At 39.7% G+C, this 23,442-nt stretch overlaps 3 protein-coding genes across 3 annotated transcripts; 1 reads left to right on the top strand and 2 right to left on the bottom strand.

Moving 5' to 3' along the window:
* Nucleotides 1-82: 82 nt before the first annotated feature.
* On the bottom strand, nucleotides 83-2,706 carry LOC145466620 (allatostatin-A receptor-like). The gene is made up of 2 exons (XM_081450327.1): nucleotides 1,016-2,706; nucleotides 83-880 (listed from the first exon to the last, which is right to left on the bottom strand). The coding sequence occupies exons 1-2, from the start codon at nucleotides 1,488-1,490 to the stop codon at nucleotides 510-512; spliced, it is 846 nt and encodes a 281-aa protein (XP_081306453.1). The 5' UTR covers nucleotides 1,491-2,706; the 3' UTR covers nucleotides 83-509.
* A 120-nt stretch (nucleotides 2,707-2,826) lies between these two features.
* Nucleotides 2,827-10,184, bottom strand: LOC145466614 (centrosomal protein of 76 kDa-like). The gene is made up of 10 exons (XM_081450320.1): nucleotides 9,828-10,184; nucleotides 9,056-9,247; nucleotides 7,910-8,184; nucleotides 7,248-7,595; nucleotides 6,608-6,771; nucleotides 6,349-6,469; nucleotides 5,944-6,048; nucleotides 5,512-5,619; nucleotides 5,185-5,402; nucleotides 2,827-4,513 (listed from the first exon to the last, which is right to left on the bottom strand). The coding sequence occupies exons 1-10, from the start codon at nucleotides 10,111-10,113 to the stop codon at nucleotides 4,375-4,377; spliced, it is 1,956 nt and encodes a 651-aa protein (XP_081306446.1). The 5' UTR covers nucleotides 10,114-10,184; the 3' UTR covers nucleotides 2,827-4,374.
* A 234-nt stretch (nucleotides 10,185-10,418) lies between these two features.
* Nucleotides 10,419-22,090, top strand: LOC145466618 (pachytene checkpoint protein 2 homolog). The gene is made up of 17 exons (XM_081450326.1): nucleotides 10,419-10,508; nucleotides 10,745-10,910; nucleotides 11,552-11,669; nucleotides 12,187-12,242; nucleotides 12,343-12,383; nucleotides 12,991-13,040; nucleotides 13,374-13,446; nucleotides 13,604-13,667; nucleotides 13,844-13,930; nucleotides 14,441-14,547; nucleotides 15,077-15,145; nucleotides 16,821-16,905; nucleotides 16,999-17,039; nucleotides 17,157-17,174; nucleotides 17,882-17,935; nucleotides 18,287-18,356; nucleotides 18,975-22,090. Exons 1-17 carry the CDS (start codon nucleotides 10,423-10,425, stop codon nucleotides 19,068-19,070), a joined length of 1,281 nt encoding a protein of 426 aa, XP_081306452.1. The 5' UTR covers nucleotides 10,419-10,422; the 3' UTR covers nucleotides 19,071-22,090.
* The last annotated feature ends 1,352 nt before the right edge of the window (nucleotides 22,091-23,442 follow it).

Raw genomic sequence — 23,442 nt, 5'->3', positions numbered from 1 at the left:
AATAATGAGATCAGCAGAATTAATATTGAAAAAAAAAAAAACAGTTGTAAAGGACAAAAAATGACGACGTTGTTGAATGAATTTCACTGCAAGACCAGCCATTTTAATAACTGAAAGAGAAAAAGTAAATAATGATCTACTTTTCACGAGGGAAGACTTTATTTTTTTAATTCTGCGGCTAAAAAAACGTTATGAAGTTGTCGCCTTTATAGACCTCTACACAATCTTAAGAGAAAATTGAGGCTTTAAGCAGTAGTTATAATTAAAGGTGTCAGTTCCTGTCCTAAAAATTAAAAACGGATTTTCAGCCTTCACTGTTGCCGAAGATCGGCTTGTTTGATGGGCGGTGTATATAAAGAATTCTGCAAAATGACGATTCGCGGGGAATTTCCTTCACTTGTGTACCGGCAGGAAACAGAAGTTTTCATTCCGTGCTCATTTTTGCTACTGATTAATCAAAACCCAACGACGTGAACAGTGTCGCGGATCACGTTATTAGAAATCATTTCCTACTCCAGTTCAGTTTGGTCTCTTCTTAGTTTGTTTGAACAAAAGCACGCTTGTCGAAACAGTCTTTTAAATGCCCTTCTGAAGTCCTTTCTAAACAGGCTGTAAGCCACGGGGTTAGCTGCCGTACTCAGCAATGATAACACAGTAGCAAATGTGTCCACAGACGCTGGAATAATTTCGTGATTCCATGTCACCGTTTTGATAAGTCGCGTTACGCTGAAAGGAGTCCACGAGAGAATGAATAAAACTATGACTAGAGTTATCGTTCGGAAACCTTTGAATCTGTAGTAGTTTCTCCACGCATGACGCCTGGAAGTTTTGGGTGTTTCTGCAGACGTTATCGTATCCACTCGCCTTCCTTGATGGCGCACTACAGAAATAATTCGAAAATAACAGAATAGAATTACCCCCGACGGAATCATAACACACAGCACAATCGTGAAAATACTGTAAGTTATCACTTGCGTTTTCCACTTATCTCCCGTTCCGGAGAAGTTATACGTACACATGGATTCATACTGCCCGTATCTGAACCAGCCTAGCACGGCGCAAGGGATTGTAAAAATAACAGCCCAAAACCAACTGAAAGCGATGGCTGTACAAATCTTTTTCAGCGTTACGTCCGCCCTGTACTTAAGCGGATGAATGATGGCGTAAAAGCGATCCCAGCTTATGAATGCCAAGCTTTCAAGTCCAACGATAGCCAAGCTATAATATACAAAGGCTGTTATTTGACACCACGCCACGCCAAAATTCCAGTCTTCTTGGATCAACGCGGCAGCGCAGAATGGTATCACAAATGTGACGGTTAATAGATCAGTCACCGCCAGATTAAAAAGGAAATAATTCGAATACTGCTGTCGAAGATCTCTGTCGCTGTAAATCGCCAAACAAACTAACACGTTACCCACCAGGCCGAAAATGAAAATAAGGAAGAGTACTCCGGCGAATGCAGACGCTTCCTGACTCGATAGCAACATGTCGTGTTGTTTACTGCAGTGTTTTCGTGAGGTCCCGAGAAATTTCCGTATCAAAACTCAGATAGTTGTGCGTTGCGTTGAAGTTTAGGGACTGGGAAGATACAACAAAGACTACCTGCTGGACTTCTTCATAGATAGTAAACAAAAAAGCTGTACTTTGTCACGTGATATGTCATAAAAAGCATTTTGAGTTAATTAATGAAAAATTACTTCATCCCTCGACATGGGACTACGTCAAGGGTTATAAAATCCCTCTAAAAGTGTTTGTTTACAAACGAATTACGCTAAAACATATTAAATCTTTCGTTGTGAAATGTCGATTTTTATTTTCCAGTGAGAGACCTACCGTTTTGAGTTGCTGTTTTCTTGACTTATCTCACCGGGTTATCTCAAGCCGTTCTGAATATTTCGAGAGAAATTTCTATTTTGCAATGTCGGATGTTTGCAAAAGGACTTTTATCACCTGCCTTTAGGAAAACATGCAACGCAAAGGAAATACATGTTAAATCAATATTCGAAGTCTGACTGAACAAGGTGTTGTCACTTAAGCAAAGCTTCATATCCGGCCGGGAGGCAACGTATAACCCCACGGGAAAATAGTAAATTCTTAGCATCAAACGGTGAAGGAACTATTATATCGCCTTTCACACTGTTTTACAAAACGAGTTTCAGTGCTGTACTGCATAAAGAAGGCGCTAATGAACCGAACAAAACAGCTCTGATATCACTCTGAACGGACAACATAAAATGCAAAACAAGTTCTACCGTAGAGGGGAGCGTTTATTATCTATATTAGAATCGGAAGATATCATCTACTTTCAGAGCTGAATCTTAATATAAGTTCATAGCCGTTGTCATAAAAACTGGGAGAAGGAAAAATATTTTGAGGTTTTTTATTAGGGGGGGTATTGTTTTCGGGAGTTCCGGTGGGGGAATAGGGAGTGCTTATTGCATATATGTTGAAAATCTAATTCCAAATATCCATCGGCTTCTGTTCGCTGTACAGCGAGCGCAACTGACACATTTTGCAGTAACTAAATGATCTCTATTTCCTTATGTCTTTTTCTCGCCAGGCCGTCGTTCTAGATATATTCTTATCAAGTAAATTTAAAACGAAAACAATGTTTAGGTCTTCTAAGAGTCGTCGCTGGTCACATCAACCTGCACATCAGATTAATGGAACTGTAATGGATATCATATGGACCTAAAGGTATATATTGGCCGTAATGACAAAGCGGTCGTTTTAATGGAGCTCCCGTAAGTCGGGGCCAGGAGGTCGGGGCTCTGTTGCAATTCTTCCGTGATGTTCAACTTGAAACATCTGTCATACTTGGCACCTGCCTCTATAAGCACGTTTTATTGAACTGAAAATTTTAAATAAAGACAAATATTCTAAGACATATTTTGGTTTGGAATCCTAGTGCAATGTCCTCAGTCGATAAATACGAGAAGTTAATTAGAAGCTAACTATTACAACCATGATGATGCATGAAAAATGAAACTCTTTTCCCACGTAAAATAAATGAAAAAGAGAAAAAAGTTTCAACGGCTTCCGTCCGAGCTTAAATTCGAACGTGCTTCAACCTATTCCGCGGACGTGAGCAGAGAAAAGCACTTACCGCAATTTGCTATTTATAGAGCTCAGAAGATTCCGGAAAACCAGCAGATGTCATAAAGCTGTTAAAACTAATGACAACGCGTCAGAATTAAATGGAAAAGATTATATTTCATTACGTTATCTATTCAAATTGCAAATGTCCACTTAGCCTGCGAAAAGGCTCCCGGCGAGCCCGAACGAAGGACAAACAATATAAACGTCCTGCTCCGATCGCTTCGCTCTCCGAATTTTCTCGCCGAATTTTTTTTCCGCCCTCGCCGGGAGCCTGTTCGCAGGCTGACGTTCACTAGTTTGATGAAACATCTTTTTTTTCTTTTATTTACATTAGTTATACCAGGATTATAAGTTACATATATACAAGAAAATGATAATAATATAAAACAGATCCACTTCCCGTCGTTTAGTCTTTCCACAGAAGTTTATATTTTTGCTACGAGTTGTTTTTCTTTGAGAACGCGAGCGACGTAAGCGCACGAGAGCGGGCGAAAAACGATGAAACTATTTCAGTCTTTCCCCTTGCGTTCGGGCTTTTTCAAACATCCTGCGGTTTTTAGAGGCTCTATAGACAGACTAACGGTCGTTACGTTACATAACACTACGTTACGTCACTTACTGCGAAAGCAAAACACAGCTGAAAGCCAAGAATATCTTCGAAGAAGATGAGTCGTCAAAATTAGGCAAGATTGAAATGAATCGGAAGGTCATGCCGAAAAATAAGCAGATAGCTGGATGAGAAGTCGGTTGCCAGGTCTAAATCTAACGTGTGGCGTGGGCTAAGTAAAACGTCGTACGAGAGCGCGGAAACATTTATAGTACGCCCGATGGAAACTGATCAAGTCTGACATGTGTGGCGAAATCTGATAGGAAATACTCTAAGAATCCTTAGCGTTTGTTACAACAACTAGATTTTGTCATGTGATTAGATTGAGATGGGCTGTGAAATGACCGGATTCAGCGTTCAATTCTGTGAAATGCCTATTTAACAATTAGACCCGTGATCCTTGAGGGCGAAGGGTCTAATTGTTTTAGTATCACCCAACTAGTCGGACAGAAAAGGCAATAATAAAGTTAGCAAATGCAAGTTGAAGAAATATTTATTTGGAAATAAAACGAAAGAAAGCGTCACGCTCGATTGCGCCAAGTTCGCTGCTCGAGGACTATTACTAATAGTCCTCTAGTAGCGTAACCAATTAAAATGCAGGATTTGCATTGGTGCACTAGTTGGGTGATACTAAAGTAATACATCACAGGAATAGAGAATTATGGTCACAAGATTGACCGATATCTGACAGCAAACATGATCCATACTGCGCACGCGCTCTCAGGGTAGGTAAATACTCGGACCCGAACTGCCAGCCTCACGTGATCTCCTCGGCAGCAAATGATCTCTTCGCACACCGGAGACCTGGAAATGACAAATCCTTTGAAAAATTAATTTTTCGCTCTTTCAAAAATGCACAAGTTATTTAAAGATAGTGTCAACAAAAATAAATAGTTCTCCATAATGCTTTGAAGTATTCCAAAACACCGCAAGTTGATAGAAAATCCGGCAATGGTTTGATTTTGTAGAACAGTATTTATAAAACAACAGGAACTTACTGGGAAGTGAGGACACTGGTAACCATGGCGAGAATGGAAATGGGAGGCACCTTAAAATCTCGCACCTTTAACTTGGCTCGGTTTCTGTGACTCTCCGTATGATACCATACAAGCAGGTAAGGTAAGGTGAGGTGAGGTAGTCTGCTCAAGAGCCAAGTGGCCCGTCAGGCCGGTGCATATCTCCGTCTCTGTCGCATGAAGCGACTAGAAGTATTTTTACTCCCCCCTGGATGGGATGCTTGTCCCATCGCAGGGTTACCTCCAGCATTAAATTCGTCGGTACCCATTTATAGCCTGGGTAGAAAGAGGCCCTGTTGCCGTGTGAGAGGGAAGTGTCCTTCCCAGGAACACAACACAAATTTTCCAGCCAGGGCTCGAACCCAGACCGTTCGACCCGGAGTCGAGCGCACTAACCATGAGGTCATTGTGCCTCCGCGCAAGCGCATCCAAGTTTATAATATTCGTATGATAGCCCACCTTAGACACGTGGCAAAAGCCCGTCTTGCATTACGGTGTACGAACTGGATAGGAAACCCTTTGAAGGTATGCCCGTCCGGGATTGCTCTTCTGATGGCTTGTTGAAACTCTTCATTTCCGGCGGAAACTCCTGTGCTGTGTTCCAATTCATACGCAGCTAGCGCTGGAGTTAGAATGTAACTTAGCTCGTCATCCCACGTTGTGTTCAAGCCAAGATCCTTAGGATAAAAAAAATTGAGAACTCTATATTAAAGTTAATAACTTAGTTAAACTTTGGAAACTCCAAGAAGGATTATTTTCCTTGTCTCATTCAATTGATTGCTTTACCCTTCTGTGATCCGTCACCAGGCTCCTCAGCTCGTGCTCCATGTCATTACTAACTAGGGCCGAGTCCACACTGGGAGGGTACAGAGGAGGAAAGACTGGACCACTAGGCTGCGGCGATAGAGACAGACACGTTACACAACCTACATTAAAAATTACACGCAAACAAGGCAGGCGATTGGTTTTGTCGAACAATAAATAAGATAGGAACGACAAGTACACGACAAGCAAACGTCGTTAAGGCATATATAGGGAATAGGATTAGTGAAATAACGGCCTAATGGTTATTGCTCTGTTCTGTTCAAGGAGCCCTCCCAACCAGTCCTAGAGAAACTGGGTTAAGAAATATCCTAAGTGTTCTATGAATACTTGAGATGCATCTAAACCTAGGGGAGGATCCTCCGCTTTATGGTATCAAAACAGACTAACTCTTACCAGCAGTTTAGGCCCACACACAGATCTTATTGCTTCTTCACTCATGCTCTTCCATCGCGTTTCATTCTGAAGCTCAAACTGACAGACCTCAACCGAATCTGTGGGCTATGAACAATAAACGTAATATCTCTGTCACTGCTGAATCTTGAAAAAATGTCTGATACAAGAATAATTTAGTGCAGTCTAACGGCAACGACGCCATTTTTTAACATGGCGTATGTGTTTAAAAACACCAACTGCTAAATTTGTTTATGCAGAAAACCTCCTCATCTTTTACACGCCTAACACCGTAGCGCAGTGCAAGTGCAGTGCAAGGTTATGCACCTTGAAGGCAATCGGGCATCACCAGAGTCCCTTTCAGAGTAATAGAAAGATCTGATCATTCAAGCTAACTTGATGTCTGACCTGGCTGTTGGCGTAGAAGGAGCGGTGGTTGAACACACATCCCACTGTCCTGTACGGGTGATCAGCGCGTGATTGCTTCAGGGCGGGAGGATCATCTGGGTTAATAGGACGATGCGCGTACCTGTCAGATCAAGAGTAATATTTCGGCGCTGAACTTATAAAAACCGTCATTGAGTTCAGTGACAGTCCGATAGAAAGGTTTTCAGATGACAATATAAAACAATGAGTTTGGTTTCAAATCTAGGAAATGTTTACACACCTGTGAGCGGTCAAACTCTCCCAAAAGGCGACTTCTCCCTCGGGGCTGATTGTCATAACCCAAGTGTGGGCCGCACCTTTAGCCTTGGTGCCGACACAGACATACGCATTGAGGCCAAAACCCAGCAGGAGACTACACAACAGAACTGCGTGGTCCTCACAGTCCTTGATGTGAAAAGTAAACAAAAACAAAGACCAGTTTAATTAGGAATGTCAGAAAATTGGAGGAAGTGAGAGAGACAACGATCACATGTATATTATCTGTGTTTGCGGATTTAATTTTCCTCATAACATATTTAGATATATTTATAACATTCCAATTAAACTGAAACTTCCAGGTTAGAAAGGTTTCCGGATAATAAAAGAGTGGCTTCGTATCATTCTGAAGGCATACACGACAAATGCTAAAAGGGAATTCAGTAAAGAAGTGTTGTACCCCACTTTTAGCTTGATACTATTCCCAGTAGGCTCGTCGCTCTCTTTCACCATTTTTCCTGAGCAGGGATTTTTTGGAGGAAATTGTCCAAGCACCCCCGCCCCCGCCCCCCTCAATAAAATAATGGTCCATCCCTCAGTAGCGGAGTTCCTCCCTCCGGTCTTCCATCACCATCATCTTTTTTTTCCTCAAAACGTTGACTTACCCCTTTGCCTTTGCACAGAAATGCATGTAAACTGCTCCACATCTCTGCCTTTCCACCACCAACTGATGGCGCATGCTCATACCCCAACAGACTAACAAACCTCGCAGCCTGTCGAGGACTGTCGAGCAGTCTCCCTGCACGAAGAGGACACACAAACGAACACACTGGACGATTTGTACCACACTCGTCTTGAGCAAAAATTTTAACAAGTCTGTTACTGTGCGATGCACGAATCTGCAGAAATTCCCTCCACCACTGTTTTGCATAAACCAAGAAAAGTCTTTCTCTCTCGGCAATTCTGGAGTGTTCCAAGTTAACTTGTGCTGTTATGACATCTTTGGTTAAGATCTGTAATTTTTTTAAACACTGTTATTATCAATAAAAGATGATAGCTCTCATATTACCTTGTTGAAGATAAATAGATAAATACTTTATTTAACTTTGAGTAATTGGGCTTTGTTTCAAAACCTAAAAATCTAACCAAATAGACTAAAAATTATGAATGTGTAAATCGCGAATGCATGAGTTTTAATTTGCACTGTAGTGCCAATCAAAAATTAACGGTGAATTAACCTGCTCCCAGCCAATTACAAATTAAATAAGTTAATAATTAATAATTAAATAAAGCCAACCTATGTAGCCATGTTAGAATGCACCTTTACCTGACTCAGTCTTGGAATTATTTCAAATTTTATGTCTAATATTCCCATAGGTACTTTAGCCTCAGCTCCAACACCGTTAATTTCAACAGAACATGCTAGCCGTCCATTTGCCGAAGACAGAATGTCTCTCCATGTGAGAAAATGTGAACCAATAAGTGTTGTGTCCCCTGAAGGATCTGTTTTAATAAGGACTAGATGAATGTGATCTGATAGTGATAACAGAGTTGCTGAGTCAGCCATTTTGCCTCCATCTTTCTGCAGTTCTAATAAAAAGCCTGTGGAAAAAGGTCCATGTTAGTGATTATATAGGAGAAGCCCAAGCTAATAATTAAATCTCATTCAAGAGAGGTCAAGGGTTTAACTTGTTGTTAATATTTCAATTTAGTGCCGAGGGTGCTGATTATTTTCGGTAGCTCAAGGGAAGGCACTTATTGAAGAGGGGGCACTTGTAAGGAATGAGGCATTTCTTTCTTTCATTACATTCAAATGAGCAGAATTCATAATTATTCACTTGAGTAATCGGTCTATTCTATGTCACTGTCTTAAATGTCAATTTTGCAATGGGGGTACTTACTGTATGGGGGCACTTATCGGATGTGGTTGATTAATGGATGGGGTCAGTTACCGGTATTAGAATAGGGCCCCTTATTATGAAAACATTACTTCAGGGGAACTGTTATTACAAAGGGGACCTTATTGGAAGGAGGACCCTAAATCAAATCATTATGGTAGCTCAATATTGTGTGTTGTTTTTTTAGGTAAAACAAGTCACCCTCACGGTTTGTCTGTAATCAGGACTAGCAAGCTGTTAGAACAGCTGAGACATGTAAAATAGCATGTAAAATGGCAACGGGGAAGACTTGTGATAGCCCAGCATCCAATCCCTAGAGGGTATCAATATTACAGAAAATGAATCAAGGTGAGTGTCCAAAGCCCAAAAGCCAATGATCCAGGAAATCTGGACACAGGGGCAGTGGAATTTGCAAAAAGAACATAACCCTGATAGGTTTGAACAGTCACCTAAAAAAGTTCAAACCTACCTTCCCCAATTTCCAAGAAAAAGCAGATGAACATGGGGAAGGAGAGGCCTGTAGCCTTCTCAGCCCAACTTTACATCCAACTATAATTAAAAATATGTGGATTAACCTTCATTTATGTCTGGTTCACATGCACAAGGAACAGGCCTGGATCGAAATCTCTGTCCTTTAAAGTGAACATATAAGGTAAACGAAGATGTAACTTTTCCTGGCATTGGTTCAGGATCTTGTAGATGTTCCAAAAATGCTTTTCCACCAAGAATCTGAAGATATAGGTAACGTTTGGTGGGATCCACTCCAACTGCAACATACAAGAAAATAATGCTAATCATCTACATTGTGTATCATTCATAAAAATGAAAAATGCCTTGGGTTGCATATTTCTGCTTGTCACATAATTCCTCAACATTTTGATATTCAATTTCCTCTTTCATCAAATCCATGGCATGTCATTACAACTACGAACATAGCCATAAGAAAAGTTAAGACTATTTCATTCAGTCTGTCAGTCCGTCAGTAGTCCAACTGTTTGTCCATCAGTCATTCAGTAAGTCTGTCCATCCATCAGTTAGTCAGTCAGTCAGTCTGTCTGTCCGTCAGTCCCACTGTTTCTCCGTCCGTTATTCAGTCCGTCTGTCCATCAATCAGTTAGTCAGTCAGTCAGTCTGTCCGACCGTCGGTCGGTCGTGAATACATTGACTACAGAACTACTAAACTAAGAAACACAACATGCGATTAAAACTTAAACATAAGCTTATATCATCAAGCTTTCTATAAGCGGGTTAAAAATCTGCGAAGGGAACGTAGTTGCAGCAAGCTGGCTTTACTCGTACAGATTGTCTCAATACAAACATTTCTGCTGCCAAAGCAGATTACTTAACCTCTTGTGGGAATTTCCTCGACAGCGTCTGCCCTCCTTTTATCTTTTGATCGTCTCGGTTCCCTCTCAAGGCCTTCGAATTTTAGGGTGTTCATCACATCATCAACGATACCTCGTTCTTTCAGAGCATTTAGCAACCCCGCTTCATCGATTCCCGAGCTTTCAGGATCGTCCCCTCTAAAAGACTCGTCTACGTACTCCTTAATCCTGGAATGCACGTTCATTTGCGATAGGTGGCTGTGAATGATTTGCTTCAGTTCGTGAACTTTTTCTGATGGAAGTGACATGTTCTTCCTGCAAGCTATTCCGTTCAAAATATGGCGCGGAACTTCCGGAAACGGAAACTGCGTAGTAATGGCCTACGCTTATTTTATTTGCTTGTCCGCTGGTTGAAAATAATGCAGAAACGATGTTTTAATTTGGCGCCTGTAAATTTTGAGAGTAGTCGCTGTTATTAATTACGGGCTCATTTCCTCTTGGCGCAAAAATTTGAACGCACGAAAAACATTTTTTCGCAGTAAATAAGTTTGAAATTTAAAGATGTATCGCGGATTTGAAGCAGTAGAAACTCTCACAAGGTCAAATTAGTCACTATTATGGAGCAAGTCCACGATCTCTCTGAGGCTCTCCCATCGCAGGCTCCTCTAATTTACCATGTCGAAGTTCTCCAAGATCCTTGCAGGTGAGTAGATATCTGTTTTACGTTCTTTGCTCAGTGGATTTTTGACCATTTGTTATCTGGAATTACTTTTATTAAAGCGGATTTTGCTGAATAATTTATATAAGCTTATATCTCCTCTTTCTTTAGAAACAAGCGTCCAATAATTTTTCCGTTTTTCAAGGCTTATTTTAAAATTTCTGTGGAATTGAAGAGGTTTAATTGAAGCAGAACTCAATTCCAATCTTTTCTGTTCATAGCACGGCTCGTCCAGGTGTTATAAAAGAACATGTGAGGAAGTTTTTGATGTACGAGGCAACAGTGTATGGTGACACTACTTTCACAGAATTCACAGATGGGTTTTTAACCGAGCATGTTAAGTCTGTGTGTGTCTGTGATACAGAGATGGTGTCCAAGGACAGACAGGTCAGCTAATGATTTGCAGATTATGTTCCATAATTATATGAATACTGAAATTATGGTAAGGAATGATATTGGGTCAATATAACTTGTCATTTTATCACAGCCTTTGGAAGCCATCTTGACAAGCAAGCAACACTTGTCAGACATTAGAGTGTTTGTATGGAAATCGGATGGCAAATATTTTTATTAAAAATTGAATGCGTCCATTTGTGCTTTAAATCTTCCTTACATTTGTATGTAATGATTATTTCCTTGAACTTGTAAAGCCGTATAAAAGGTAATTGACAAACGTATGCAAAGTTGAAAATGTGACTAGACATTTTCCAGTACAGCTACATTGCTCAAATTTGGTTGATGCAATCCTTTGTCTAGTGTCTTAACTATGCTTTTCATAAATTGTACAGAATTCAATTTTTGAGGGTTTTTTTTATGAGGTAGCTGCCCATGTTGGATTTTTGACGAGAGACTCTAGAACACAGCTTTGTCCATCCAAGGGTCTATGTGGTGGGACTGGTGTGAGAAAAATTGGACTCATTTTGGAAACCACATCACCTAGAGTCAAAATGGTCATAAACGTATAGTCATTAAATGTACTGTTTGCTATATTATTAATAATTATCGTGATTGTTAATCTTGTTTTTCAGAGCAATCTCAAGAATAGCAAGCTAGCAATCCATGTTTTCCAGCTGCATGATGATGGGCCAGCTACTGAAGAGTTAGAAGAAGATATCGCAGCTGCCAATCACTGGCTTCTTCCCTGTGGTATACATCATAGTCAACCTTTGACTGTTTTGATTTGTGTCCTTTTTAGAGTGAATGTTATATGTGAACTTCTAGAAGAGGGAAATGATTGGCTTGTGTTACTTGCACATACAGTAGGCTTTTTGGTTTTTCACCATTTTGAAAGGGGTGGAAACACAACACAAAATATAGTAAGTAAACATAACCTTCCTGAAAACTTTCCAGAGTGGCTTGGTCTGAGACCCAGACAGAAATTTGAGTAATAGGGAAAGAAATTATTGTCAATGGCACAGGCCCCTCAGGTTTGACATGCAGTAGCAGTTTACAGAAATCACATTTTAGTGATTGAAATACATACATGTATATGTAGGATAGCTGTTTAATATTAAATTCCCATGTAAATACTTTGATTTCAAAAATATCATTTTATCTATATAGAGAGACATAATTCAAAGACTTTGGGGATCAATTTTGACAGTTATATTACAGAAACTCTAGGAACAAAATGTAAATTCAAAAATTTTAATTTTTTTCTCAGAGGACTTTCATGGAATCTGGGATAGTTTGATATTTGATTCAGATGTAAAAGCCCAGGTAAGAAAACAGTTAGATAGTTTTACCGTCATTATGTCCAGAATAAATATTGTTATCAAGTTATTCAATATACGCAAGTTTCATTGTTCTTCTTTTACAGCTGATTAATTATGCGATGACAACTTTACTCTTCTCAGACAGGTTAGGAATCATTCTCATAGCTATGTTAATAAATACATAACATTTTATAGATTATGCAATCTAGATACTTTCAGTGGCAATGTGGGGGTTAGGTACTGGTACTGGCAATTATGCCACTTGAAATCTGACTGTCAGTGGTTTGGGACCTGGTCTCAGCTGTCTTGTTGAGTTCTTGGGGCAGACAGTTTACTCTGCAGTGTAAAGTTAGTCTACTTTGCAGCCATTATTAGGGTTTTCATGCAATGGAGAAAGCGTTGTGTGATGACCCTAATAACGGCTGCGAAGAAGACTATGTACAACTTGGTACCAGCAAATTGTTGTGTTCAGGAGAAAATGGCGAAAACGCTTGGAGACTCTTGCATGTACCATCTATGCATGACATACGTGTCTGTTAACTAGTGTGCGTTGGGAAGCAAAGGTTGAACTTTACTTGCATGGAAAAAAAATTAAATTAATAACCCTTGCAGGCCATAAGCCATTATTTTGTTTTGCATCCTGGTTTTGTAACTTTCATGCACATTTTTGCATTCTCTTTGTTTCCTTGTTGAAAGAAAAATATCTGTGAAAAGGGTTATGATCATAATTTTTTTGTTCCCTTTTTACTCAGGGGTGTAAATAGTAATGTAATATCATGGAATCGAGTTATACTTCTTCACGGTAAGGACTACAATCATTTTGTGTCCCTGTACTGTTGACAGGTCTTCTATAAAACTATAGAGTATGTATCATACCTTGCCCTAACTAAATTATGTCCTTCAAAGAAACCTTTTGAAGTTAGGCCATGTGTGGTCCTCTCTATACTGTGCAACACTACATTCACAGGGTAGAGAGCATCTACAGTTGTGTGACAAAGAGAAGACCCACAAAACAGTCCAACAGAAATCTGACATAATTCTGTGAAACTAGTGACCATGGGAATATTATTAATAAAAGTAAATATGTAGTGCTGAAGAATCAGTATTTAAAGGGAGTTTAATAACTTTTTTGTAGGTCCACCGGGAACTGGTAAAACATCTCTCTGTAAAGCTCTGGCTCAAAAGCTGAGCATCAGATTGTCAGATCGGTAAGTACAGTTTAATCTGTGTACATTCATGTATTTATCATATCTAATATTAGGCAATTAAATTAACTGTCTAAACTTACAAGTAAATGTATTTGTTGCAAGCAGGTTCCTATTACATTTGCCACCGAACTAAGATATTTAATATTTTTTATCCTAGATATTCTTATGGCCAGCTGATTGAAATAAATAGTCACAGTCTGTTTTCAAAGTGGTTTTCTGAGGCAAGTTTTTAAATAAATAGAATCATAATTAAATAACTTTTATAATGCTGTTCTATTGACATGTCTGGTTTCATTTGTTCATTTTCATAGCAGAATTCTAAGGGCCTAGCTAGCTGAATTGATGAAATTGTTATTTGTTTGTTTCCTAATAAAATTTTCCTTTTTCTCTTTAACAGAGTGGTAAATTGGTAATGAAAATGTTCCAGAAAATCCAAGAATTAATTGATGACAAAGATGCACTTGTTTGTGTTTTGATTGACGAGGTATTTTGAAGTTCTTAAATACTTATGTGCCTTACCCTACAATGCTTGCAAAACTTAGGACAACTGCTACATAATCTATGCTCTTAGAGTTATCACAAAGATTTGAAATAGGCAGCCATGTTGTTGGAGTAGGTAGCAGATTTTTCCATCTTTTTCTAAAGAAGCCCAGTAGAGTTAAGGTGGCTGACATCATGAAGTAGATGCGGGGCTTTCCTGACCATTTCAAGTAGATGGAGAATGTTTTGTAGTGGGCAGCACTCAGTATTTTCAGAGATATTTTTTATGGCAAGCTAGCTACTTTTGACAACTTTTGACTTCTGACTCTCTGCACACGTTGCATACCTACAATTCTGTTATAGGCCTGCAATGCATGCTGATGGCTGCAACCATGTAGTCCTATACACCTATTAGAAAATTAACGTGCCTATTACTCACTCACTAATCCTCTTTCAAATTATATCTGATTTGCACATAATTAGTTTTGAGGTATACATGTATTTGTTGTTGCAGGTTGAAAGTTTGACTGCAGCTCGTAAGTCAGCAATGCAGGGCCAAGAGCCATCAGATGCAATAAGAGTAGTTAATGCTCTGCTCACTCAAATTGATCACATTAAAAGGTGCTCTTGACATATATATCATTTATGATTTAAATAACTAGCCAACCTCATTCCCAGCCCTCCTAATTTCTAAGGGAAAAGCCCTGGGAATAAGATTGTTAACTAGCTTTTCAGATAATATCCTTGATAATTTAAATTTAATTGCAGTTAACAAATTATTCATTCCTATACATATAAAATCAATTTTGGGACTGACTACCATGCCATCCAGGGGATGGGGGTGGGGGAGAAAGGGAAACTGACTGGGAGTGGGTGGGGGTATTTAACAGCACATCCAGGTTCCTGATTCTTGAATTTGAGGGCTGACTAGCATGTCATCGGGGGTTGGGGTTACTGACTAGCATGCCAATCAGGCGTGGAGGTGGGACGGGGTAGATAACAGCTACTTGATTCTTTCACAACATAATATAATATGGGGACTGACTAGCATGCCATCCAGGGTGGGAAACTGATAAGCATGGCATTCAGGGGTGGGTGGTAAGTAACAACACTACTGCAGTTTCTGTAGCTCTCTTTGATGATGTTTCAGATTTCCCAATGTAATCATTCTCACCACCTCCAATGTTACGGGAGCTATTGACTTAGCATTTGTTGACAGGTATGTTGATAAATGAAATTACAAATATACTGTATTTTGACACTTACTAATCTCACAAGCTACATGTAGCTGAGTAGGTCAGTAAGCTTCCTTATGGACAGGGTGGCAACTCCTGCAGTAGACAACACTTAGGGGACCGTTCATTTTTTATGAGGTAGGTGGGGCTGGTGGGATTTGGGGGAGGGCATGCGAAAAAAAATGGCTTTCGAGGGGGGCGCCATTCCAAAAAAATAAGGGAAAAGGGGGGTCACGTGAAATATTTTACTAAAACTTTAAAATGGCATAATGTTTGAATATCAAAAAAATTGCTATAGAATAAACATAGAAGGCAGGATACAAATTTATTACAAACTTTCCTTCTGCTTTAAAAAAACGTTTGGCGAGAAAAAGCATTTGTAGCTACTGAAAAGAAGTATATAACACTGTTATTTTCGAATGCAACTTTCACTGGCACTCATCTTCATCTTCGCTGTTGTCGAGTTCTTCGTCGCCGCTTGTGCTGCTATGGGAGTCTCTTTCACCAATGCTGCAAGAAGCAGCAATGGTTTCCATCAGGGTGTACTCTTCAGGGTACATGAAGGTGTAAACATAATCTCTGACTTCCTGCTCAAGGTTGGTGGTGATTCTGCTTCTTGCAGCATTGGTGAAATAATTCCCTTCCAAGAGCTGTGCGATGTATGGCCCATCTCTTCTAAATAACGACGTGGGGACATCCTCAACTTTAATACACTCTTCCAGGACGGCCGTTCTAGGAGGGTACACGAGGCATTGTGGAAGATCATTTCCTAGCGGGTTTCCAATACAGATTCCATAAACTCGTTGGACGTTGTTTTCAGTCCGCTTCCTCTTTCTTTCATTTGACTTTCTGCGGTTTTCTTTTTTCCTTCTCCTTTTGTTGATGTGCTGTTTGAGTATGCCCTTGAATATGCTGTTATAATTGCTCTTATTTTCTAGTGCTTCCATGCCCTGCGTGACCTTCGTCAACTTAGCTTCTATACATTTGATCTGTTTTACATTAAAACTGTGGGCATTCATCAATTCAGATGATGAAAATGCCAGTGAGAGACCAAATGCCACACGTTCATGGGGGCCATAACTAGGAGATCCGAAACTGAATTTTCTTTATTTTGATTTGTTTTTCAAACAACAGCTCTCTGTAGTATAGGGATTGTAAATATTGTCTTCATAGTGACCACAATAACGTGAAGTAGGGGGATAATAGAGAAATATTAAAAAAAGTTGAAATCTAAATATTGTTTGTTCAATTTTTTTTTGGGGGGGGGTCATCCCAAAAAATGACCGCTATAAGGGGTGGACATGTGAAAAAATTGGTAAGCTGAGGGGGGGTCATGCGATTTTTAAGTGGCGCTTCCCAAATCCCACCAGCCCCCCCTCCCTCATAAAAAATGAACGGTCCCTACGTGCAAGATATCAATTTGCAAACTCTATTGCTTATGGTTCAGAATCATTTATGGACTCAGATCTTATGAAGCAAAAAGTGTCACAGTATTATCTTTAGTTAATGTCTAAATGTCTTTAGTTACCGGTAATGTCTAAATGTCTTTAGTAATGTCTAAATGTCTAATGTTTTTCTACAACAAATGTTCAAAAAAGAAAACAAACAAGATTAATTCGTAAAGTTGTTTGTAAATAATACTTTTATTAATATTCACAGGGCAGATATCAAACAGTACATTGGACCTCCATCTGTTAATGCGATATTCTCCATTTATCACTCCTGTATAACTGAACTTATGAGGGTAATAAATTTGATACCTACTGAATTCTTAATGCTATATAATCGAGTTGTCACATTGAATCACTGTGTTGTTTTCTCATTATTTTTCCTGCAGGCTGGAATTATCTCACCTATCCAGCAGATACTCGGCATAAGGTTTGCTAAATCTCATTGATTTTTTTTTTACTCTGCCTCCTTACATTTCAAATGAATTTTTTTAACGTATTGACACTGTTTTCCTTTCCCTTCTTCTCAACAAAATCGCCTTTACAGAGACTTGGAGGTATTGCGGTAAGTGAAGTTCCAGTGAGTCTTTTTAGATCTTGTGTCAACAATCCAGTGTCTCTTTCCCGGCAACTCACATGTACTTTTTCGTGTGGAATGAAGGCAGGTGCTGCAATCACTCTGATTGCTGTAAAACAACAACAACAACAACAACACAGGGTTCGTACGGGTCCTGGAAAACCTGGAAAGTCCTGGAATTTTATTGCGGCACTGATTTTCCAGGACTGGAAAGTTCTGGAAATCTGTTAAACTCAAGTAAAAAACTATGAAATGTATGGCAGACAGTACGGAGAATTAACATTAAGATCTTGGGAGTGAAAGGGTTAATGTGAATTTTAGAGTCTGAGAAAAATCAATCTGAGTCCTGGAAAATCCTGGAAAAGTCCTGGAAATTTGTTTCTGAAAAAGGGTACGAACTCTGGACAACAACAAAAACAAACTGAGGACGTTTTTTGGTATTTTTCCTTGGTCTGCCGTCTTATGCGAACCATGGAAATGAGGGCATAAAATGTCCATAACCGTGCAGTGAACCCACTCGTTTTTCTCTTGCTCAACATTTTACGTCTCACTCAACCGAAGTATGGTGACTCTAACTTCAGCACGCTTTAACTTTCATCGCAGTCTTCTTTTCCTCGTGAATCACTTGAACAACGATAACTTATTACAACGAGAAAGATTTCCGTCAAGCTTCTGTATATTAACTTTCTTTACAGTTTCGTCAGTAATGACGCTACAAATCTTAGCCTGGAGCTTCTTGAAATAGCCAGGTAGGTTTCTGTACCCTTATACATTATATTTTGCTTTTAGATGTTGGTGTCCATTTTTAATTTCTTCTTAGTATAGCTTACTATATGCAGACCGACCGTTCCTCTTTTGCTTAGCTCGTCGAGCTCGACACCAAAACAAAAAGCACCAGTAAAGAAAGACGCGCGAAAATCTGGTTGCGTTGTTTTTCGGTCTATTTTTTTTTTGGCTCTTGTGCGTGAAACTAGAGCCGAAAAAACCCCAATGCTCTCGCACGCTACACAGGCTCTATCGACTTAGCGAAAGAGGGACATGGCATTTGTAATTGTTTATTTTCTTATAATATTGTTAGTATTTCTGGTTTCTTGCTGTAGGAAAAGTCACGGGCTGAGTGGCCGGACCCTCAGAAAAATCCCGTTTCTAGCCCACGCACGACATATTCAGGTAAATTTCGGTCGCTTAGTTCCATTCCATTCTTTCGGAAAAAGAACTTATTTTTGAGCTCGCTCTTCGGGCAAGGTATAACTATGATACACTAACCAGTAACCCGAAAGTCATTCTTACTAGTCCCCAGAAAATTTCTTACGAGTATAAATTCTAACAGTACTTCTGTAATTTGAATGTCCTCAAAAAACTTCAATTGCCCGTCGGACAAGTTTAGGACAGAATTCACGAGCCCGGCTGGAAAGTCCACAAGCCCGAAGCTATCGGACACGACTTTATCTGCACGCCGGTTAAAGGTGCTTTGCGCATCTTGAAAAATTTAGCCTAAATTAATCCATCCTTTTAAAACCATCCTTGATACTTGACTGCATGTTTATTATTATCTCTTCGGTGTTTTTCTATCTTACTGAACTACTATTTTCAGGTTTCCTTCAATTTAAATGTAATTTTGTACGTGGCCAAAATAACTCAAAATACCGTGACTGAGCTCTATTAAAGCTGTGGATTGTCATGGATCTTTTGGTCAATTCTAATTTTTCGTCTCTAATTTCTCCTCGATCTCTGTCAGTTCATTGAGCTTGTTTGAATTTTTTTTTTTCTGTTTTTTCTTCTCCCCAGACTCCTACAATCACGCTTCCGGGCTTTTTGAGCGCACTGTCCTGGACGGTGGATAAGCAGTTTGAAGATCGAGATAATCTCAAAAATGATGATTGACAGCTGTCCATCTGCTCAGAAATAAGCACGTGCAAAAAATGAAATACTGTGCAACATGGGCAGAGCTATGACTTTAAAGCGGATTTTAATGGTTGCTATGATTCCTGATGGCCCATTCCTTCTTTGATACCTGTCTGCAGGGAATCATGGTAGTTGTATTCATCATCTTGGACCGGATATTTGTTCTGAAGAATACGACTACCATGATTCCCTACAGGCACGTCTCATAACGGGAATTGGCCATTGTTCCGCCATTGAGATCAAATTGTACAATGCCATTCCACTTTTCCTACGGTCTTACTCGCTATTATTTCAGTTGCACTGTATTGTTTGCCTTGAAAATGTTCGCATTGCCATAGATGCAATTGTAATACGCTGTAGAGTGAGCCATGTGTTTTTAATGACTAGCACGGAACGGGAACCAGAGTAGTCTAGTAAGAAGCTACGCCTATCCAGTTGCTACGGCGGCAAATAACGTAATACAACGTAAAACAACTAAATTGAGGCAAAAACGCTGAAGCAGTCGTAAGCGCCAAAAATATATTTCTTAGCCCAAATCACGATTGACGTTACCTAAATTATGAATGGGCACCATAAGACCCCTTTCAGTTAATTCCCAATCTGGAGGACAAAACCATAAGATTGTTTTGCATTTGAAAGATTTGTTTCTCTCAGGGGAGAGAACAACCACTGTTTTGTCCTCCAGATTGAGAATTACTGAAATGGGTCTATTGGTCGATAAACATGGTTGTTATGATTGGTTACAATAGAACACTTAAGCAAACAAAGATATTGCTAATACTTCCCATAAAAAGATAATAGATTTTTACACTTACCTGCCGTCGTGGCTGGAATGTCTCCGATACGGAGGAAATCCTTTCGAAAGAATTGTAGTCAACGTAAATTTGTGATAGCTTTGAACTATATTTTGTATTTCCCTTCTTTTTTAGTACAGTGTTGGTTTTATTACCGTTTTCAGCAATAGCTCAAAAAGCTGCCGAAAAAGTCACCCGGTAGCAATGTGTTTTGCGTAAGTAAAAACATGTGAAATTGAGAATTGTCTTCATAGCTTATTTTGGACAAATACGCAGATGGTCCTCAATTGAAGTGTTAAGCAGTCATCCTATCACAAACCGTGTTTCATTCCGACGAATTTTATCCGTCGAGCTTTTTCTCGCCCAATCTTCGCAGTCACCGAAAAGTAAAGAAATCAGAGGAAATTTTTGTTTCCCCTGTGTTGTTATCCGGTCTTTGTCCACACCCAAAATTCAATACTACAGGGAAGAGGTTTAGTATGTTGTAAGGATACAGCCGAGGAGGTTGCCGTAGGTTCTAATTAATATATCCTTTTAACCAAGCGTGAGGGTCGTACTTGGACAATATCGGCCTGGGGTCTTCACAGTGCGCTCGGTCCGTGCAAAAAAAGACTGCGAGGTGAGGGCTGATATTCTGCCAGTACGGTCGCGAGCAAGCTTGCTTTGTGAGAGTTTTTGCCGCACGCTAGCGGATTTTTTGTCGTAGAACTGCAGATTTTTTGTCGGGGTCAAATCGGGTTAAAATTTGTCAGGCCATCAGCGAGCTGCACACCAGCCGATTTTTCGTCGCGACTAGTCGCGTTGAGGCTTGGGGCCGAGTCATCCAAAACCAAGATGGAGCCTATTCCACTCACGTGACTCTCATGACATTTCTTAATTGGTAGAGGCGCGCGCGAGCCCCGACAAATTGTCTTGGTCCACCGCACTAGCCGACGAGGCCCGACAATACATTTTGAGATCTAGCACTATCAGATATCGCCCTACAAGCCCCGATCTTGTCGCAGACTTGTCTGAATTCACCGCACACTAGCCGACAAGTGAAGATTTATCGTCGGCCGCAAAAAGTCGGCTAGTGTGTGGCGGTCTTTACATGACTAAAATGTTTCGAAAAAATGCTACGATAACGGACTGGAAAAAGCGCGCGATTCTGATTGGTAGCAAGTAGGTGCACACTCACACCTGATGTTAAACAAACCAGAAGGGAAAGAGAGTTGGAAGAAAAAGAAAAAGGAACCTTTTATGTTTAAAGCAAGTTCTTTCAGAGACGTTAGCTATAAAACAACCAAAAAAATCTTCAAGGGTGATCGTGTGGCATCATTCGGAACACTGCGGTTCAGTGCTGACAGAATGTTGGACCGGAAAAGAAGCAATCTCATTTGATTTTAGTTATTGGACCTCTGAACTAATTTAGTCTTGTAACAATGAGTATTATTGATAGCAATCGCCTTAAGGCCCCTTATGGTTAACGAAAGTTGTTTTCTGCAAATAGATTTTAAAAAGCAATGATCAGTGAAAATCGTGAGAGAAGTTTTGGGAGGCAACCGCGATCCTTCTCGTCAAAGGAACTCACCCTAGCAAAGTCAAAAAAAACTTGAAAACCTTTCGAATTACATTCGGACATTTTCAGATGTCATTCCCTGTGCACACACTCTGACTTTGCATTTTGAAACTTGACAATGACATCGTAAAGATATCGAAACGTTTTTCGAGAGACACATATCAAATAAAATTTTTCAGTACATGCAAGGCTCGATTGAGGGAAAAAAATGCGACCCAACCCATGCGCGGGAAAAGTCGCGTTCACCAAATCACGACGGTGGTTCAATTGGCTAGACACGTGATTGGCTTTAAAAATCTGTCAGGTTCGCTTTTATTTGTCTATAAAATGCACGCGTGTGGGGCGCCGTTTTTGTAAACTACAGGTAGCAAAAAATAAAATACATTTTTAAGCCATGATTACTTTTGAAAATTGTCCGAAAATTTCGCAAAATTATTTTCCTTACTTTACTTGGATAATTTCAACGCCAGTGTTTCGAAAAATCACTCAAATTCGCGTCTACGAGTTATAATTATAATGACACACCTCAAGTGTGAAATTTCAATTTCCTTTGTCCACCTGCTGTTTTCGACACTTGTTTAGAAAAATAGTTAAAAAGATAAACATTGTTCTTGTTTTGAATTCATCAGCTTGACCAGGTTTGTGATAATTTCACAAGCTTTCTAAATTGATGAAGTAAATATTTGGAAAAGAGCACGAATAGCATCGACAGTGAAATACGAAATAAACAGGAAAGAGGGTGCCTCAACAAATATAAAACATGTAATAACAGCAACTGATACTAAAAAACAATTTTTTTTATATAATCCTTTTTTTCAAGAAGCTTAATTCGCCTTTTCGTGAAAAATGTGAATATACATTTATCAAGGTAGATTTTAGACCGCCTTCTCCTCGACGTTCAATATCATTTCTTGAAAGTCGAATAATCGCCAAGCTCCAATTCAAACAAGCATTGAGGTTTGTTTACTTTTAACATTATGTGATAGAACTGCCAAAGAACCTGCCGGCATATGTCAGATGCTTAATAATACGGGAATATTTTGTAACAACCGGAATGCTGCTTTCGATGCAAGCAAAAAAAAATATCCATTTCATTCAAACAACCAATTACAATATCGATATGCCAATAAACGTCGCTGATGTAATGTAAAACTCGGCAGTCGCGCGCTCCATTAGGAGGCGGGATTTTAGCGCGGTGTTCCTCCACGCGCTTAAACTAAAAAGCTATAATGAGTTATTCCTTATGTACTTGTGCTACGTCTCTTTCTCGTTTTGGTTCGTTTGTGAGCCTTCCGTTTCGTCCAAGGAGACTTCTTCAACCTTCTGAATAATATCTTGTAGTTTGTCGCGCGCAATATCTGTGCCAGTACACGCTCCTCGCCTACCCGTTCTTCCGCAACTTTTAAACGCTTCTTCGCCGCTGGTGACTCCTTCGTTGGCAGATGGTTCCATTTCATCGAGGAATTACATGTAATCCACAGTTGCAAGTATTTTTCATGAATGTTTCGACTTTCCTCACTTCTGTTTGTTGCCTCGGTGCTGGTTTTCAGTTCTTGAGAAAAGTCGATCCGTGACTCTCGAAATTTGCACTGCCTTCCATATTATTACATCATAATAGACGGAGAATATGGATTTTTCTGTGCGGTGTCTTGGTAACCGGACAGACCAGCTTGTCCTCGCGCGAGAATAACACAGCACAATTCTCTACAACGTGCTCCACGAGGTTCTAGTGTATACTTAACGCCGTACGCAAGTACACTTTACTTGCGAAGAAAACAACAGTCCGTTTTCACAGCGAAATGTTTTCCAAACCGGATGTTATGAACTTGTCACAAGGACTTTTTTCTCTTTTCTTGATGTAGATTTTAACAGGAAAGATGCTTGCAAAGCCAAAAGTAACCTTCACCCGATCCGCCTTAATACACTTGTCAACGGTTTTCGTGTTAACTGAAAAAAAATCTCTCTAAGTCTAACTCGTTACGCAGGAGCTCTCAACATT

This window comes from Orbicella franksi, chromosome 13, assembly GCF_964199315.1.
Source record: "Orbicella franksi chromosome 13, jaOrbFran1.1, whole genome shotgun sequence".
Classification (NCBI taxonomy): Eukaryota; Metazoa; Cnidaria; class Anthozoa; order Scleractinia; family Merulinidae; genus Orbicella; species Orbicella franksi.
The sequence above is the reverse complement of the archived record's forward strand: the minus strand, read 5'-3'. Positions and strand labels throughout refer to the sequence as shown.

Bases quoted from the DNA above. Each gene is read 5' to 3' on its own strand.
- LOC145466620 (XM_081450327.1), bottom strand. From the start codon at position 1,490: ATGTTGCTATCGAGTCAGGAAGCGTCTGCATTCGCCGGAGTACTCTTC. The intron at 881-1,015 runs GTACGTATAACT...TTATTTCTGTAG, and splicing joins CGGGCAGTATGAATCCATGT to TGCGCCATCAAGGAAGGCGA.
- LOC145466614 (XM_081450320.1), bottom strand. From the start codon at position 10,113: ATGTCACTTCCATCAGAAAAAGTTCACGAACTGAAGCAAATCATTCAC. The intron at 6,049-6,348 runs GTCAGACATCAA...TATTGTTCATAG, and splicing joins CCTTCTACGCCAACAGCCAG to CCCACAGATTCGGTTGAGGT. The intron at 5,620-5,943 runs GTAAGAGTTAGT...CTATCGCCGCAG, and splicing joins TGTGTGGGCCTAAACTGCTG to CCTAGTGGTCCAGTCTTTCC.
- LOC145466618 (XM_081450326.1), top strand. From the start codon at position 10,423: ATGGAGCAAGTCCACGATCTCTCTGAGGCTCTCCCATCGCAGGCTCCT. The intron at 12,243-12,342 runs GTAAGAAAACAG...CTTCTTTTACAG, and splicing joins ATTCAGATGTAAAAGCCCAG to CTGATTAATTATGCGATGAC. The intron at 13,931-14,440 runs GTATTTTGAAGT...TTGTTGTTGCAG, and splicing joins TTTGTGTTTTGATTGACGAG to GTTGAAAGTTTGACTGCAGC.